At 56.5% G+C, this 17,387-nt stretch overlaps 2 protein-coding genes across 2 annotated transcripts in view; one reads left to right on the plus strand and one right to left on the minus strand.

Moving 5' to 3' along the window:
* Nucleotides 1-549: 549 nt before the first annotated feature.
* PLEKHG4 (pleckstrin homology and RhoGEF domain containing G4) lies at nt 550-12,643 on the plus strand. The gene is given in 26 exon segments (XM_043981189.1): nt 550-1,686; nt 2,231-2,398; nt 2,542-2,712; nt 2,822-2,916; nt 3,078-3,217; nt 3,379-3,524; nt 3,667-3,767; nt 3,904-4,052; nt 4,142-4,280; nt 4,562-4,678; nt 5,022-5,204; nt 6,870-7,492; nt 7,911-7,977; nt 7,979-8,014; nt 8,017-8,091; nt 8,640-8,729; nt 9,167-9,409; nt 9,549-9,722; nt 9,935-9,967; nt 9,969-10,013; nt 10,015-10,069; nt 10,072-10,110; nt 10,433-10,549; nt 10,756-10,989; nt 11,126-11,289; nt 11,500-12,643. Coding segments are annotated over 26 exon segments (3,486 nt in total). The 5' UTR covers nt 550-1,610; the 3' UTR covers nt 11,506-12,643.
* Nucleotides 12,644-12,884: 241 nt separating this feature from the next.
* Nucleotides 12,885-17,387, minus strand: part of KCTD19 (potassium channel tetramerization domain containing 19) — a 36,693-nt gene continuing 32,190 nt past the window's right edge. Inside the window, 4 exon segments of the mRNA XM_043981190.1 lie at nt 12,885-12,998; nt 16,176-16,277; nt 16,741-16,851; nt 16,854-16,897. Of these exon segments, the coding sequence (XP_043837125.1) occupies nt 12,885-12,998; nt 16,176-16,277; nt 16,741-16,851; nt 16,854-16,897 (371 nt within the window).

A 17,387-nucleotide genomic window follows, 5' to 3' on the forward strand; every position in this document is an offset into this window, starting at 1 on the left:
CTCCAGGCCCACTGACCTCTCTGGAGGTCATTTGTAAGGCGAGAGGTATAGCTGGTGACCTCCAGGCCCCTTCTTGCTCCCTTACTCCAACCTGCGTCACCTGGGCAGCCGCTGACCTCCCTCAGGGTTATCTGTGGAGAGGGGAGGCAGGACCAGTGACCCCTGGGCCCCCTTATTGCTCCCCTCCCTCAGCCTGAGAAACTTGGGGCAGCTCAGTGACCTCTCTGGGGGTCATCTGCAAGGTGAAGGGGTTAGATTAGATGACCATGTAGGCTCCCTTTCTGCTCCCCTCCCCCCAGCCTAAAGGACCTGGGCAGCCACGGACCTTGGTGGGGGTTACCTGTAAGGTGAGGGGTCAGATCAGATTCCTGCTGCATATTCTATTCAAACCCTGAGTGACTTGGGCAGGCACTGCCCTCTCTGAGGTTCCGCGGATTAAGGCCCCTTCTCTGCTCGGTTTCTTAAGGACCCTCCCCGCTAGTCTAGGCTGCCCTTCCCACCCTCGTGGCTGACCCGCTCCCCTCTTCCCCCCATTTCAGGTCGTCAGTATCCAGGGCGCCTCTTTGCCCACGCTGGGTGGCCCCTGTGCCTGGGGGAGCACGTGGTGGTGCATCTGGCTTCCTTGGACTGGCGCCCTGCTGGAACCGGAGGGACTTCTAACTTACAGCTGGTGCCCTTCCTGAGGCGCCAGCCCCGCCTGGTGCTCACCCTGCTTAGCGCCCGGGGGCCACAGTGCCCAGCAGCTGCCCTTGCCCCCGAGGCCAGCTATTCGGCCATCTTCACCGGCCCCGTTGGCTGGACGCCCTCAACGCTAGCTGGGTGCCTGGCCCTTGGGCCCTCTGCTCCTGCCTGTTGGTGGCCCCTGGAGGGCGTGTGCTGAGGGTACCCTGGGAGCAGGTGCTGAGGCCTTGCTTCTTAGGAATGAGCCGAGGGCTGAGGGTCCCTCCAGAGCCAGCATGACTTTCTCTGGGTCCTTCAGACCCCTGCCCCCCTCCATACTGCCAGGCTCTGGCAGAGACACAGCCGAGAGCCCCACACCCACCCTGGCATCATCAGTCAGGTGCAGGTTGGGTGTGAGGAAGGGCTCTGGAACACCAGATGCCCACTGCAGCTCAGAAAGAATGGTGACAGAGGAGCCACTGAGAGAGGAGGGGCACGTGCAGACCTCATGGCCCCCCCAAGCCCATGCCACCGACTGGAGGTATGCCGTGTGCAGTTATGAGATGCCTGGGTGGAGGAAGGCCCCATGCCTGCTCAGAGGAACCGGCTGAGGCCCTCACCCCTCGGGGCCCCCACCTGCAGGCACTCCCGGGAGGAGAGCAGCGGGCCTTGCTGGCCACGCCTCCCAGAAGCCCAGGGGGCCCCTCTCTGGAGCTCCCCCCAAGCTGACCTTCAGCAGCTCCTCTTGGGGTCCCCCTGCACCAACACTGCAAGCTGGTCAGAGCTCAGAGGAGGGGGACCCCACTAGCCAGCCCCTAGGAACTGACACTCTGTGTTGATGAGAGTCCTCAGTCTCCTGGGCCAACCCAGGATGAAGGACAAGGCTGTGGCCCTGAGCAGGACAGAGAGGGACCACCGAGGGCCCGGGCCTGGAGCCCAGCTCCCTCTTGATGCGGAGGATTCCCAGGGAAGGAGGGAATCCAGGGACCCCGAGAAGGATACAGGCCCTGCAGTCACCTGGTGGAGGTAAGTGGGGGTGGGGGAGAGCACGTAGTCATCAGAGGGGCCTCGTGAGAGACTCGTAGAGGAAGACCTGATGGGGCCACTGGCGCGAGTAGCGAGGAAAACAGGCTTGCAGAAGTGCCCCTGCAGGCAGAGCCCCCCGCAGGAACCTAGGAAGGACCAACGAGTACTACGTATTTGAGCTCCAGAGGCTCCTGGGGGTTCAGATCTCACCTCCCCAAGTCACCACCTCTCTGGGCCTCAGCTTCCTAAGTATCATCAAGAGGATGGAGCTTACATCCACTGCGGTGGACTCTGTAAAGAATTAATCCAGCCTCAGACACTTGACACTTACTGGCTGTGTGACCCTGGGCAAGTCACTTAACCCCAACTGCCTCACCAAAAAAAAAAAAGAATTAATTGTTTTTCCTAAGGTACCTTCTCATTCCTAATCCTCTGGTGCTTTGAATTAGGAGTCTCCCCCCATCTGCACCCAGCCTCCAGGCAAGCTTCTTAGCGTCCCCCTTGGATGGGCCCAAGACCTGAGAGCTTAGGTTTTTTCCTCCAGAAAACCTGTTGGGAAGGGAAGGAGCAGAGCAGCCGCTCTCCTCAAGTGAGCTTGAACAGTGTCCAGCCTCCAAGGGCCCTCCTCCTGCCCTGCCTGTGCCTGTGAGGCCCACCCTGGCCCAGGACTTGTCCCCCCAGCTGCTGGCCAGTGGTCTAGCTGCCCTGCCTGGTACGGGAGGCGGGGGCTATGGAGTGGGGGGTGTGGGGAAGGAAGGATGAGCCACAGGCTACGGGGCAGGGGCTGGGGGAAGGTCAGGGATGAAGAGGCTTGTGGGTAAGTGGCCTGGATGGTGAGGCTGGGCCTTCCTGCAGGGACCAGGGACTCCGAGGGCCGGGCGGTGCTGTTGGTCTGTACCCGGAATCCAGCCTGGGTCGGTCCTCACTGTGGTGTCCAGGAGCTTGCTAGTCTCTTCCTCTACCTGTGGAGCATTCCCAGGTGGGAGTGGGGCCTGCTTTCAGATGGGGAGAAGCAGGGCTCGGGTGGTGAGGAAGGGCTGGGTCCTGGGAGGGGAGTGTTGGGGAGGAGGTGGGCTGGGCCAGGTAGTGCCAAGGACCCCGACAGTCACCCCCCTCTCTGCTCCACCTCTGGCAGACCCGAGGTTCAGGCCCCGAGGACTGACGGTGTTGGTGGATGCCCGACATTGTCTGCCCAGTCCCAGCCTCTTCCTGGGGCTTAGCCAGATGCAGGTGAGCCTGGTGCCTGGAATCTGCAGCCCTTGTCCAGCCCTGTCTTTGGGAGGCTCGACAGTCTTGGGGCCTGAGTAGGGGGGCCCAAGGGTTCAGGGGTGAGGGCCTGAGGGCTCTGGGGAGCTCGCTAGGACTGAGGCCTGTGGGCCTGGCTATTTCAGAAGATTGTCCCAGGCTCTGTGCCACGGGGTCTGCTGCTGGGGAAAATGTCAGGGGCTTCACCTCCAGGACTAAAGGTACCCGTGCTGGGCTTCCCCCCCACTCTGTCTGCCAAACATCAGATTGTGCCTGCTATGGTCCTGTTCTCTACCATCCTCCTCCCACCCCGTCCCTCTCAGGCTCCCTCTTCCTGCTGGGTTGGACCAGCCCTCTGAGCTCTTACCCAAGCCCAAGGGTCCCAGGCCCCTTCCTCTGATGCCGCGCTTCCCTCCTCTCCCCCTTGCTTGTTTTCTCTCCCCCCAGCTGGAGCTGCTGCCCCTCCCGTCAGGCTCTCTCTCCTTCATCCCGAGTGCCCCAGCTGCCCTGTACCCTTGAAGGCTGCTCCGCTACAGCCACAGTGCTTGGCTGGGGTTCCGCAAGGTCCGTGATGGAGGGCCTGCGGGCCCCGGGTGACAAAGCGGTCCCCAGGGAGTCTTAGGTTTCCTGGGTGGGGCTCTGGGACAGCTGCCAAGAATCCCCGGCTCCCCTCGGGGACAGTGCCCTGATGCTAGGGTCTGTGACCTGCGGTGACCTCACACCCTGGTCCTCCAGAGGCAGGAAGCTCTGCAGCGCAGCTGTCTGAGTCGCCAGTGCCCCTGCTCCAGGGGGCCATCGAGAGTGTGGAGGCTGCCCCTCAGCCAGAGGGTGCTGGGGTGAGTGTGGACACCTGGCTGGCCAGGAGGATGGGCTTGGGGGCCATCGCACAGCTCCCCCTCTGGCCTTCGCACCCGGCCCGTGGCTCAGCCTTCTTGCCCTGCTCATTTCCCTGCTGCCTGTGTCCATTCTCAGGGAGCCGGGCAGCTGCCGCAGGACCCACAGGAGCTGATGCAGAGGGTGCTGGACCACCCCCTGCTGGCCCGGCTGCAGCGGGAGGGTGGCACAGCATTGGCACAATTACAGTGGGAAGATCCCGGGGTTATTCAGAGCCCAGACTACAGGTAGGCATCATGGAGGTGGCACCTGGGGTTGGCAGAGCTTCCCACCCCCCGGCACCCAGCTCAGGAGGGACAACGGCTTCTTCTGCCAGGCTGGCAGTGGACGATGCGGGGAAGCTGTATGCCCAGGTAGATGGGCTGCTGCACCAACTGGTCACCCTGTGCAACCAACGGATGCGGGCTCTGGAGCTGGGGAAGATGCTGGAGGCCCAGGCGGGAGCACTGGATGAGGTGGGAGGGCCCCCTTCTCTCTTCTACCGCCCCCGCCCATGTCACTCCCTTCCTCTTTTCTCCCTGGCCAGCCTCCCCACAGACACACATGTAGAGAAAACACTACTCCTAGTGGGCACCATTGCCCTCCGTATCTGGTGTGGGGAGGGCAGAGAAGAGGCTGTATGACCGGAGCCAGGGCCCGTCAGATTGGGCTCCCATCCCACCTCCCAGATGCCCTTTCCCTGGCTCGCTGCTCTCCCACTTCCCTTTGCCAGTACTGCCCCCCTCACCCCCTCCAGATTCAGGCCTGGCTGCAGAACATAGGCTGGCCGGGGCTGAAGGGGTCAGAGGAACCTTCGCTGGATGTGCTGCTTCAGGCTCAGGATGCCTTCTGCGAGCTGGACCAGGCTGGCCAGGTGGGCTCAGGCCAGAGGAGTGGACGATGCGAGATGTGTCTTTGTAGGGCCCAGTGGAGTACATGCAGGCCCAAGCCAGTCCAGGCTTTGTTGGGGGAAAGGGATGGGAGGATAGACTGTGGGCAGCTCTACTAATGGTCCATAGGATGAAGAGGCAGCTGGTACTTGAGGAATCTTGTTGATCCACTCCCCCATTTCACAGATGAGAAAACCGAGGCCCAGAAGCCATCCTGGACCCTGGGGGAGTAGCAGGGGAGCAAGGCCTGGGCAGGAGCCCAAGGAGCAGATGGAGGGCATCCCAGGTCTAGGACTGGGCTTGACCAGGGTCCTTCACTTTTCCCAGGAGCATATCCACCGTGGTGAGGAGATTCTGGCCGGCTGGGAAGTGGCCGAGTTGGGCCAGCTGGGTGCTCCTGGGGCCCGCCTCATCTCCCTGCAGGCACAGCTGTCAGAGTTCTCAAGGGCGCTTGCCCGGCGCCGGCGGCAGCTCCTGGATGCCAGACAGCTATCGCATCTGCTGGATCAGGTGTGCAGGGGGGGCCCTGGTCCCTGCCCCACCCCCGGGCTTCTCCTCCAGAGGACTCAGTGGGCAGCAAGGCATAGTGGGAAGAAATGCCAGCCTGGGAGGCAGGAGGCCTGGGTGACCCTGGGCCAGTCACTTCCCCTTTGGGCCTCTCTTTTCCAGCTCTGAATTCTGAGTTAGGCTCTAATGCCTCCAGCAGCCGCTGAGCCAGTCACTCCTCAATGGGACCCTGCTCTGTTCCTCTCTGGCTCACTGTGTCCCCTCCTAGCCTTGGAAGGGGCCAGGCAGGTGGTGACCCTGCTCTCTGGCCCTCTAGCTGTTCCTTTACCCTCACAGCTGCCCACTTAGCAGCCATTCTCCCCAGCTCCCTTGGTGTCTTCCTGAGGTTGGCACTGGTTGGGCATTGTGCCTTGTTGGATGAGGGGGCTACTCAAATCTGTCCTTTTTGCCAGCATGTCCCGGAGTAGCCACATGGACAGGGGGGCCTGGTGGGGATTGTTGAGGATATTCTCTCCCATTCTGGGCAGAGATGCCAGGTTTTCTCTTTCAGAACTGTTGTAAGCCCTGCCCAGGACCAAGCTGGAGGGGCCTATTTCCTTCCTCCCCTGGCACTCCCCAAGGCCTGGCTCAGACTGAGCCTTTGGTGCTGGGGTTTGTATATACTTGGAGGAGGAGGAGGCAGCGGGAAAGCAGGGCCAGGCATGGGGAGAAAGTTAAGCACTCTCTGGGATAGATTTGAGATGTGGAGTCAGGAAGACCTGAATTCAAATCTTGCCCTCAAATACTGTGTGACCCTGGGCAAGTCACTTAACCTCTGTTTGCTTCAGTTTCCTCATTTGCAAAATGGGGGCAATATTAGCACCTACCTCCCAGGGTTGTGAGGATCAAATGAGACATCTTTCATATATATGCATACATACATAGACAGATGGATAGATGATAGATAGATAGACTGATAGATAGATGGATAGACGGATGATAGATAGATAGATAGACAGATGATAGATAGATAGATAGATAGATAGATAGATAGATAGATAGATAGATAGATAGATAGATAAGATAGGTAAGATAGGTAGGTAGGCAGGTAGGTGGGTAGATAGTGCATTACACCTTCAAGTGCTATAGTGCTATTATTTGAGGATGAAGGGAATGAGCTGAAATGTCATAGGATCCCACGACTTTAGAATTAAAAGAAATAACATCGAGTCAATATCCTTAATTTTATAGATGGGGAAATAGAAGTCCAGAAAAAGGAAGTGACTTGTCCAAGGTCACACAGTCAGTAGCAGGGCCAAAATTTGAATCCAAGTCTGTTGCATGAAGGGAAGTATATAGGCCTGGTGGGAGCTCTGTCAGTGACAGTGAGGGAGACCCTCTCCCGGGGGCTGATTGTCTGAGGCCTCTTTCAGCTCTGCTGTTGTATGAGGTTGGAGGCGACTGGTACCTGGAGCTGTCTTCCCCCTCCTTTCCTGAGCAAGTCAGGGGAGGGGCCCATGCCCACCACAGAGAGGGAAGCTTTGGTCTGAGAAGAGCCAGGATGATCCCTTCCTTCACTTCTCTAAAAACAGGCTCCTCCTTTTGACCCTACCCTGAGGGCACCTCGGCTGGTTCTGGGGGTGAGTTTCCTTTGGGAAGGAAGCTGATTTTTGTCCCCCACCATTGCAGGCCTTGGCATGGGCACAGGACGGACAGAAGGCACTGGCCAAGCTTGCCGAGGAGGAATGTACATCCCCAGAGGCAGTGCTGTGTCACCTGGAAGGACACCGAATCTCACACCCGGACCTGGCCCCCTCCCACTTCCAAGAGATGCGGGCGCTGGCTGCGGGGCTAGGCTCTGACCTCACCATCCAGCAGTGTCACCTCCTGTGGGCCCGCTGCCAAGACACCCAGCTGGCACTGGATAGGAAGCGGGAGGCCGCACTCAGGGCACAGCAAGTGCTGCCCACCCTCGCCAAGGGCCAGCAGTGCCCTCTAGGTGGTGATGGGGGTGGCGGCAGCAGCTCCTCAGATCAGGCCTGCCTGGCCTCAGGAAGGAAGATTGAAGAGAGAGGGAGAAGCAGCATTTGCCTGGGGTCTGTCGCCTCCCACTCACTGCGGAGGGTGCACACCTTGCAGCCAGGGACGAAGCAGAGCCTGTGGGGTTCCATGTGTCGGCTCAGCCTTGGTGAACCCTCAACCACCCCCCACGGTCCCTCGGGCCAGCAGACAGGGCCCACCTGCCCCAGATCTCTGGGGGTCCTGAAGGCATCGCCCAGCTGTCCCATTCTGGAGGCCACTACCCAGAACAGGTAAAGGGGGTTTTAGAGGCAGGCAGACATCTCGGGATGGGTGGTCTTGGGGTAGTAGAGCAGACGCCTTGAGTGCCCCTGCGAAGAAGGCCTAGAGGCAGAGGGCTGGGCATTCCCAGGCCAACCCCAGGACTTAGAAGCTGTGTGACAGCTCTGAGCCTCAGTGTCCTTATCTGTAAACCCAGGAAAATAAATCTTGTACGCCCCTGACAGCAATCAACGCAGGGCTCAGAGGAATGAGACACTAAAAATGGAGGTGGTGGGGGCAGGGTGGAGGGTGGGGGTGGCCCAGGCCCCAGAGGGGCCCAGCATGGGCCTGGCCCTGAGCCCTGCCCCCTGCGGCAGGCCTGCACTTGATACTAGCAGAGATGGTGGGACGGAGCGGGAGTACGTGGCGGGGCCCTGGATTACGTGGTAGGACAGCCTACTTCCCCGAGCTGGAACGGGCAGACGTGCCCCAGGGCCTGCGGGGACAGCGAGCCCGTCCTCTTTGGCAACCTGGAGAAGCTCCGGGATCTTCACCCCATCACTTTTTCCTCGGGAGCTGGGAGCGCTGCAGCCAGCACCCCCTTCGAGTCGCCCACGCCTTCCTGCGCCACGTAAGAGCCTGGCAGGGTTTCTTGCCCCTCTGTCCCCTCCCTGCCCCGAGTCTGCCCCTCTTTCCCCGCTCCCCTTGGCCTCAGCATTGCCCCTCTCTGCTGCACCAGGGAGCCCAGTGCCCAACTTGGTCACAATCACCAAAGCCAGTGGACAGCCACACTCCTGGCAAACTCGGGAAAGGTGACACATCTTCCCCTTTCTTCAGACAAGCTGTTCCTAGTCTCAACTTTGTCATGTGAATCCTGCTGGAGGATCCCGGGAGCCAGATCTGGGTGGGGGGTCCTTGGCTAAAGCGGTTACCCTGCTCCATGGTTAACTGAGTTCAGAGCCTGGGCCTTTTGCTCAGCGTGGGTTTAAATGACTCCCTGTACACGCACCCTCCCCAAAGGCTCTAGAGATTGAATGGTACTTAGGCCCTAACCAGGGAAGGTTTCCTAGAAGAAGCAGTTATTGCCTCCCTCAGATGACCTGGCCTGTGTGGGCAGCAGTGAGGCTGGCATGGGGGATTGGGCACTGCCAACCCTGGGTTGCGCCTTATGCTCCACAGAGGGCGCCGTTTGGGATGTATGCCCTCTACAGCAAGAACAAGCCCAGATCTGATGCATTACTGGCCAGTCATGGGAATGCCTTCTTTAAGGTTGGTGCCAGTCATTCACAGGCATTTACTAAGTGCCCAAGGCAGATGGAGGTCCTCGTCCTGGCTCTTGGACTAGAAGCCCTGGGTTGGAGTACCAGCCTTGCTACTCACTGTGCTGGTCGGGTTACTTCCTCTCCGTAGGCCTCAGTTTCCTTTAAAGGGAGGGGTTGAAGTAGGAAAACAGTCTAGGTAAAGGGGCAGGGTGGGGCTGGGTGTGTCTGAGCCAGGAAGGCAGTGTGGTGCAATGGAGAGAGAACTGGATGTGCAGCGTGAGGCTCATCCTTGTCTCTTACTGTAGCGTGTGTGACCTGGGCCTTGGTTTCCCCACCCGTAAAGGAGGGAGTTGGGCTAGATCCTCTCTGAGGTCCCTTCAGTTCAGGCCTCAGGCAGAGGAGACCTACCTCGCCTTCTCCTCTTTGCCCCTGCCTGGGCCCCAGGACAAACAGCGTCGGCTGGGGGACCACTTGGACTTGGCTTCCTACCTGCTGAAGCCCATTCAGCGGATGAGCAAGTACGCGCTGCTGCTGCAAGAGCTGTCCCGGGCCTGTGAAGAAGGGCCGGGGCCCGGCTGGGCCCAAGGGCCTGATCTGGCTGCCCTGCGTGCTGCCTGTGACCTCGTCCGATTCCAGCTACGACACGGCAATGACCCTGCTGGCTATGGATGCATCCGTGGTTGTGACGTGAGTGTGCCCCCGGGGCACAGCGTGGGGAGACCCTGCATTGGCAGCATGGGGTGTGGATGCCTGTGTGCACAGGCAGGCCTGTCGGGAGGGCATCAGCCAGGTGCCCCCCCTGCTAAGCCGCAGACATCACTGTCAGGTGAACCTCAAGGAGCAGGGCCAGCTGATTCGTCAGGATGAGTTCGTGGTGTGGTCCGGCCGTAAGAAGTGCCACCGCCACGTCTTCCTGTTTGAGGAGCTCATCCTTTTCAGCAAATCTCGGCACGGGCCCCGGGGGATCGACTCCCCTTCATGTCACAAACACTCCTTTAAGGTAGGATCCCCTTTCCTCCGGGAGGCCCGGCCTGTCCTCTGATTCTGAGCCTGGCCTTAACCTCTGACCCCATCCCTGGCTTCAGGCCTCCCTTCTGCTCTCAGCTCCTGCCTCCTGGCTCTGCGCTGGCTTCAGCTCTTCACCTTTGTCCCCATCATAGACCTTTATTGATCTTGGCTCTGTGTCCACCCTATTTCTCACTGGGCAGACAGCACGACATCGGTCTCACGGAGAACTGCGGAAGGCGCGGGGCTGCGCTTTGAGATATGGTTCCGACGCCGCAAGGCCAGGTGACACGTTTGTGCTGCAGGCCCTCTTGCTGAAAACAAACGGGGCCTGGACAGCGGACCATCACAGCTGCTTTGGAGACAGGCTGCCCGCAATAAGGGTATCTGCCCCGCACTGTGTGCTGAGCCCCTGGGTGCCACGGGCCTTGAGGGCCCAGCAGGGCCCATTTCCTCAGCTGTAAACATCAGGGGGGTGGAGCTGATCTCGGCAGGGCCTCCTCATTCTAAATCTATGACCCTTTCCAGCTTTGACATTCTTTGATAGGACATCAGTTAGGAGACTTCTAGCAGTCCAAATGCAAGACGAAGGATTTCTTGAGTATCCACAGGGATCGTGGTTCTGAAATTTGGGGGGAGGGCAGTGGGTGTGCTGGTGGGTATGGGCGTGGGTGCCTTTGGTGATTCCAGGCTCTCTCCCTGCAGAACTCCGAATGGCTGAGATGGTATCCATGGGTGTAGGGAACAAGCCCTTCCTGGACATCACCCCCAGTGAAGCAGCCATCAGCGACCGAGCTATCAACTATATCATGAAGGGTCGAGGTGCTGGAGGGCGTGGGAGGGCCCTGGGAGATGATATTGCCAGGGATCCTTCTTGGGGACGAGAGGGAGATGGATGGAGGAAGCAAACAGAAGAGGAGACAAGAGGCCGCAGCATGTGTGGGCAAGGGGCAGGGGTGGCTGTTAGGTCCTGAAGGTGGACTTTTATCCCCTCCCAAGGCTGATCTCAAGTTTTCTGTCTGGGACAGGATCTCGCACTCGGGCCTCCATTGCAGTGTCTCTGTTTGACCACACCAACCCTTATCCTGGGCCTCCAGCTTCCCTTCCCACCGGCCCCTCTTCCTGTTCTCTACTGGGGCCCCTTAACCTGCACCTGTGTGGAGACCCAACTCGATTGAGACCCTGTTGGCCCCTGCATCCCGCTGCTTACCCGGAGGAGGAGCTAGATCCAGGGACTGAGACAGGGAGCCAGCCTTCACTGAGTATGTCTGTCTAAGAAACCCAAAGGACCCAGTGGGGCAGTGTGGGTGCTCAGGGGAGGAACTGAGTATTTATAGTGCAGGAGGGTGGCTGAGGGTGGGGCTGCCCCCCACTCACCGTCTCCTCTGGCTCCCCCAGCTCCCGAGAGCTCTGGAGCTCATTCCCAAGGTCTGTCAGCTAGTTCAAGTGGTTCAGATAGTGGCTGTGTCTCTGGTCTGACGCTGGCCAGTGGCTGTGACGACCAGCCCATAGCGGCCCTGGCAGACAAGCCCCACTGTGACCAGAGTCAGTACATCTCATCAGTAAGTACTGAGCATCCTTTGCTGCTCAGGGCCTTGTTCATTCCCTTCTCCTCTTCCTTGAGGCATTGAAGTACCATGTAGTTTGCCGAGGTGGGCTGGTCATTTCCCTTCCTGGGTAGGGCTGGGGCTCTGACGTTTGAAAAGATGCTTAGACACTGTGGTTTGGGGAACTGGGGGAACTTGTGCCTGATATCTCTTGGACTTCCCCAGGTCTGAGCTCTGCTTGGGCAGATGTGATGCTGGCTGCTGGCGGCCAGGAGGAGTGAAGCCTCTTCTCTGCATCTCTTCTTCCCCTCAGCTGGGAGGCCTGGGCCTTGGGGAGGCCCCACCCTGGCCTGTTATCCTGTTGTCCGTCAGGGCAAGGCCCAGGGCATGAGTTTGCTTTCCCTCTGTGGTTGCTGCAGTCACTTAAGTTGATGCCCCACATCCTGAACAGGCAGCTCTGTTAGCTACACATTCTCCTATCTTAACCATTTTGAATGTCTGGGGAGCTATAGCTGCTCCCGCTAAGGGGGAAAGGTGGGGAGGGGCAGATAGGTGCCTGATGCCCGAGACTAATTTTGACAAAGGGACCATCCCAGGGTGTAGTCTGAGGGAGGACTCCCTCCCCGCTCCTAGCCATCTGTGTGGAGAGTCTGAGGGGCAATTGGACAGAGGCAGCTGGGCCCAGCTTGAAGTTATAATTAGACTAGAGGGGAAGGTGTTGTGTTTCATATTTTATTTTAGCTAGTTTGACGGGGAACTTGGAGATGCCTCCAAATGGTGGCTATAGGAGTAGGTGCTGAAGTGGAGGGTGTCAGTGGGGAAATTAGAGCACCTGACCCACAGCAGTCAGTGACAAAGATGGTGGCCAACCCCCTGGACGTGGGGAAAGGGGACTTCCCAGGATCTGCTTCTTCCTTTGGCTCAAGTTCCAGCAGCATTCTAAGACTGGCCCAGCTCCTTAGCCTCTGAGTCTCCTCCAATCTCAGGAACAAAGCCCCACAAGACCTTGCTATGGCTGGCCTGCCATTTTTTGTATCCCCGAGTTCCCTTTTGGGATCTCATGGCATTTCTCATTATTCTCCACTAGGGAAAGAATAAGCTGGGGGACCCTGTGAATTTGGAGGTTTGGTGGGGGGAGTAGACAAGAGTAGGTCTGCAGTCCTTTGGTGGGGAATTGTGGGTCCAGCACGAAGCCGACGTTGTCTTCTGTCCACACCACTCCAGGCCTGCCTTCAGTGCTGGGCCCAGGTGGGCAGATTGCCCACCATACCAGCCAGGTCCCTCCTTTTTAGTCCTGAGCTCACCAGGATCCCATCCTAGCATTCTTCCCTGGATTCATGTTATAACGTTGACCTGATAGCTTTTTTGAACTGTGTTACTAATAAAGATTTATCTATTTGGATGTAATTTAGCCTTTTGCTTTCTTGGAGAGGGAAGCTCACCACTTTGGTCTGGTTTAGAACTTTATTTGTTTATAAAAGGACAGGTTCTGGTTCACACACACACAAGTATGCACACATGCACGCACAGGTTCGTGTGCATACACACTCATGCACAAAGACTTGTACTTATACAGTTAAGGTGAGCTCCTGCTGTGGGTGGTTACTCTCCTAATACTCCTGAAGGTACTTCCCCAGGACTGAATAGGAGACAGACCTGGACAAACCTTTCTTGATGAGTAGGTCCACACAGCGGCTGTATTTCCTGGCAAATGGCAGTGTGAGCTGAAAGGAAAGCCAGGCCAGTCCTGCCCTCAGTGCTGGGCCCCCTGAGGCCATGAATTCCCAGGAGGCTCTGAGCTAATGATGGGGCTGGGCTGGCCTCTTGTCACCTTGGGCATGGTCATGGCCCTGCTGTCCCTCCCTTAGAAGCACTTCTCCAAGACTGGAGTGGGGCAGAGGAGCTAGGCTGACCACAGAACCCCAGTGATGGGAGGAGGCTCATAGATTATCTTGGGTAGGCCCTACCTGAAGAAGAATGATCTCCCTGGAACTCCTGACTAGAGGTTGCCTTGGCTTTGCCTGAAGGCCTATTCTACCTAAGGTCACTCATGGGGACAGAGAGGGACAAGTTTGACTGGCAGCAAGTGTTTCCTACTGATGAGTCCATGATCTCATAAAAGTGGATCCTCCCTCTTGTGATGCCAATCACAACCATCCTTTGGGACTCTTGCCTACTCTTCTTGGGAATCAGCCATAAGAGGACAATCCTGCTCCTGACTGGGGGGCCTTCTTCTTCTTGATAGTGTGCACCCTGCACCAGCACCTAGACTGTCTGCTGATTACACATGTCTGGCCCATCTTCTGATCAAACACTTCTAGGCTGAATATCCTTCACACCGCTTCTTTGTAATTCCTCATTTGTAAAGTGCCGCAATCTGTTCACACCAACCCTCAAACCTGCCCTTCTGCCCCATTCACCCCTTTGTCTTGGTTCTATCCTCTTCTGTGTCAAGGCCCACCCAATACTTAGAGCTGCCTTGTCCAGCACCACTCCATCTCTCCTCCAGGCTAATCTTCCCTACTTTCTTTAGCCAATACTCACTCATCATCCTGACTGCCACAAGGCAGCCAGCCAACATACCTCCTAAGATAGGGTGCCCAGAACTTGACCAAATATATAGGATGGTGTGACCCAGGTGGCAGACAGGGAGACAACAGCCTTTTCGACACAACCACTCTCTCCTCGAAACTCTTCTTTCTAGCTGTGATGACCTTTCCCTCTCCTGGTTCTTCTCCTATCTATCTCCTTTGCTGGTTCCTCTAACCATGGGGATCCTTCAGGATTCTGTCCTGGGCCCACTTCTCTTCTCCCTCTGTACTACTTGGTTGTCTCATTGGCTCCCGTGGATGTAATGACCATCTCTATGCTGCTGATTCTCAAATCTGCCTGTCCTGCCCCAATCTCCCTGCTGAGCTCCAATCTCCCATCTCCAATTGGCGGGATGTCCAGTCAGCATCTTAAACCAAATATGTTTAAAAGAGAACCTTACAGGCAGCAGCTAGGTGGCGCAGTGGATAAAGCACCGGCCCTGGATTCAGGAGTACTTGAGTTCTAATCCGGCCTCAAACACTTGACACTTACTAGCTGTGTGACCCTGGGCAAGTCACTTAACCCTCACTGCCCCGCCAAAAAAAAAAAAAAAAAAGAACCTTACCACCGAAATCCTGCCCACCTCCTACCTTCTGTGTTACTGTAAAGGGCTCTCAGGCTTAGAGCCTAGGAGTCATCCTGGAATCTTCCCTAGTTCTTACTCCCTATATCCAAGCTGTTGCCAAGGTTTGCCCCTTTTACCACTGCATCATCTCGCCCTTCTCTCCTTGGACACTTCCACAACCCTGGGGCGGACCCTCATCATTTTACACCTGGATCATCACAGTAGCTGCTGGTGCACCTGCAGGCCTCCAGCCTCTCCCCACTTCAGGCCACCCTCCATCCAGCCACCAAAGTGATTCTCCTACAGCACAGCTCTGACCAGGCCACCCCCTTACTCAGCAAACTCCATCTTAGACGTTTCCTGTTGCCTCTAAGATCAAACAGAAAACACTGTTTGCCATTGAAAGCCCTTCAAAACCTAACCTCCACCTACCTTTCCAGCCTTCTTACACCTTCCTTCCCACCACGGACTCTTCCATCCAAGGACACTGGCCTCCTGGCTGCTCCACAAACAAGACACTCCATCTTTCTGCCCCGTGCGTTTTCTCTGGTTGTTAGCTCTCTCTCCATTCCTTGGCCTCCTTTACATCCCAGTTAAAATTCCATTTTCCTCAACCTCTCTTAATTCCAGTGCCTTCCCTCTGTTATTTCCTATTTATCCTGGATACAGCTTGTTTATATATATTGTTTGTGTGCGGTCTCCCCCCATCTAGATTGAAGCAACTTGAGAGCAAGGGTTGTCTTTTGCCTCTTTGGTGTACTCCCCAGGGCTTCTAGCCCAGCGCCTGACACGTAGAAGGCGCTTCATAAATATTGGCCGATTGGCTATCGTCTCACGCTGGACAGTTTTCCTCTATTGATCCAAAGATCACACTAGCCTTTGGGTTACCATGTCACACTGCCAATTCACCCTGAGCTTTCTGTGGCTCCCTGACATTTTCCATAACAACTGGCGTCTAATGCCGTTGGACCCCCCCAGAATCCCCAATCCTTGGTGCAGCCTCACCTTTTTGAACCCAAGTGTGGGACTCAAACGGTTTCATCTTAGGTTTGGCCCCTCATTTTAGCTCATTGGCTGGAGTCTGAAGCTTGGCCCTAAACAGCCTGACTTCAGGATGTTGTTCAAGCATTTATCTGTAAAATGGAGGTGCTCCCCTACCTGACCAGAGAAGCGTTACCTATATAAACGAGTGTTGTGACTTCAGAAGGAGCAGGTGGCCCTTCCTGCTTTGCCCCCAGGACAAGGTCTTACCAAGCACCTTAGTTTACACAGGAGGAAAGTGAGGCCAGTGACATGGTGCCTGAAGTGGCCCAGTGAATAAGCCAGGTTCTTCCACTGCACATTCAGCCATCCCTCCATGGGCAGGAGATGCTGCCTGTCCATTGGAGATCCTTAATACATTTGGTTAATGAATATGCACCGAGAGGCTTTGTTGCCCTGCAATGTCAAAGAAGGCCCAGGAGGGATAAGATGCATGTCTGTGGCCATCCCTGACTCTCTCACTTGGGTTCTCAGCTCCACTAGCTCTTTCCTCCTCATGTAGAAGGGGCAGGACGTTAATCCCTGCCTGCTTGGGCATTTCCCCTCAGGAGATCAGGGGCAGGGAAGTGGTAGGACTTCCTCTGAGAGCACTCGCACAGATGACAACGGAGCCACCTTTGCCTACCTGCCCCTGGATGGCTTTTCAAGACTCTCCTTGCGGAGCTCCTAGCCTGGCCTGGTCCAGCTCTGGGAGAACTCTTACCTCAACCCAGCTGTGCAGCCGTTCCTGGGTGTGCCTGTCGTCCTTAAAGCCTGTGATGGTCAGTAAATCTGCCACAAACTGTTTGGGAGTGATGTGAAGGGTCTGCCGGGAAAACCACAGGTCAACATCTGTCCCCCACCACCCTATACCACCCAGGAATCATTCGGAGGTGGAGGAGGGGGCACATGTTCCTTCTAGATCTAATGTTCCATGTTCCAAGGCATGCTACATTCCCTGTTCTCAGACTCTGCTTTTTCCATTTTCCTCACTGCCAAGCAATCTCCTCCCCAGTCAACCCTCCACACTCAGCTTGTTCCCTCACTCTGCTATTCCATGTCATATATTTTCTCCCAGGCCAAGTGTGGCGCCCACTTCTGTCTTGGATTCTCCTCTTGTTGCTGGGTAAGGGGATGCAAAAAGTAGGAATTTTTCAGCCCAAGTGGGATATCCCCAGGGGCTTCTCACAGGGCCATGGGTAACATCCCTAGACTGAAGCTAGTAGAGATCCCAGACTCACCTCTACTGCTAGCCCAAGGTCCAAGGACAGAGAGAAGGTCACACATACCCATAGCCTATTGGCCAGGGATACCACCCTGGCCGTCACTGCTTTGGGGTCCTTCTGTCTAATGGAATCCAAGATGATGTCGGTCAGGAAACAGTGACATTTTCGGGCATATAAAACATCTCCTCGCGGGACAGAGAGAAACTCAGGAAAGTCACCTCTGCAGAAAAAAGGCATGGCCAATGTTATATCATATGATCACCGACAGATGATTATAGAAATGAGGCTCTTTAAGAAGGATCACTTGAAAAAGACTATATCGCCACACACCCCAGCCTGATTCTTCTGCCTGACATATCTGCTTAGCACAGTGGAGCAAGGCTTCCAAATATGCCTTTCTGGAGTCCCAGGCTATACATAGCCCTCGATCTATAGGCCTCCATCTCCAAAGGCCATCCTTTGCCCTGAAAGTCCTTGATCTCCAGGGATAAACCTGGTATGGGATTACAGAAAGAGCACAGGACTGGGAGTTGAATGAGCAGGATGTGAATACTGGTTCTGCTCAGTACTCTCTGTGCCACTTTGGACGAGTCATTCAACTTCTGTGGCCCTCCGTTTCTTCATCTACAAAATGGGGAAGCTGAACTAAATAATTTCTTTCCAGCTCTGACCCTCTCATGCTGTAATCCTATGAGAAGGCAGTTTCTCCT

The sequence above is a fragment of the Dromiciops gliroides genome, chromosome 2 (assembly GCF_019393635.1).
Source record: "Dromiciops gliroides isolate mDroGli1 chromosome 2, mDroGli1.pri, whole genome shotgun sequence".
In the NCBI taxonomy this organism is placed as follows: domain Eukaryota; kingdom Metazoa; phylum Chordata; class Mammalia; order Microbiotheria; family Microbiotheriidae; genus Dromiciops; species Dromiciops gliroides.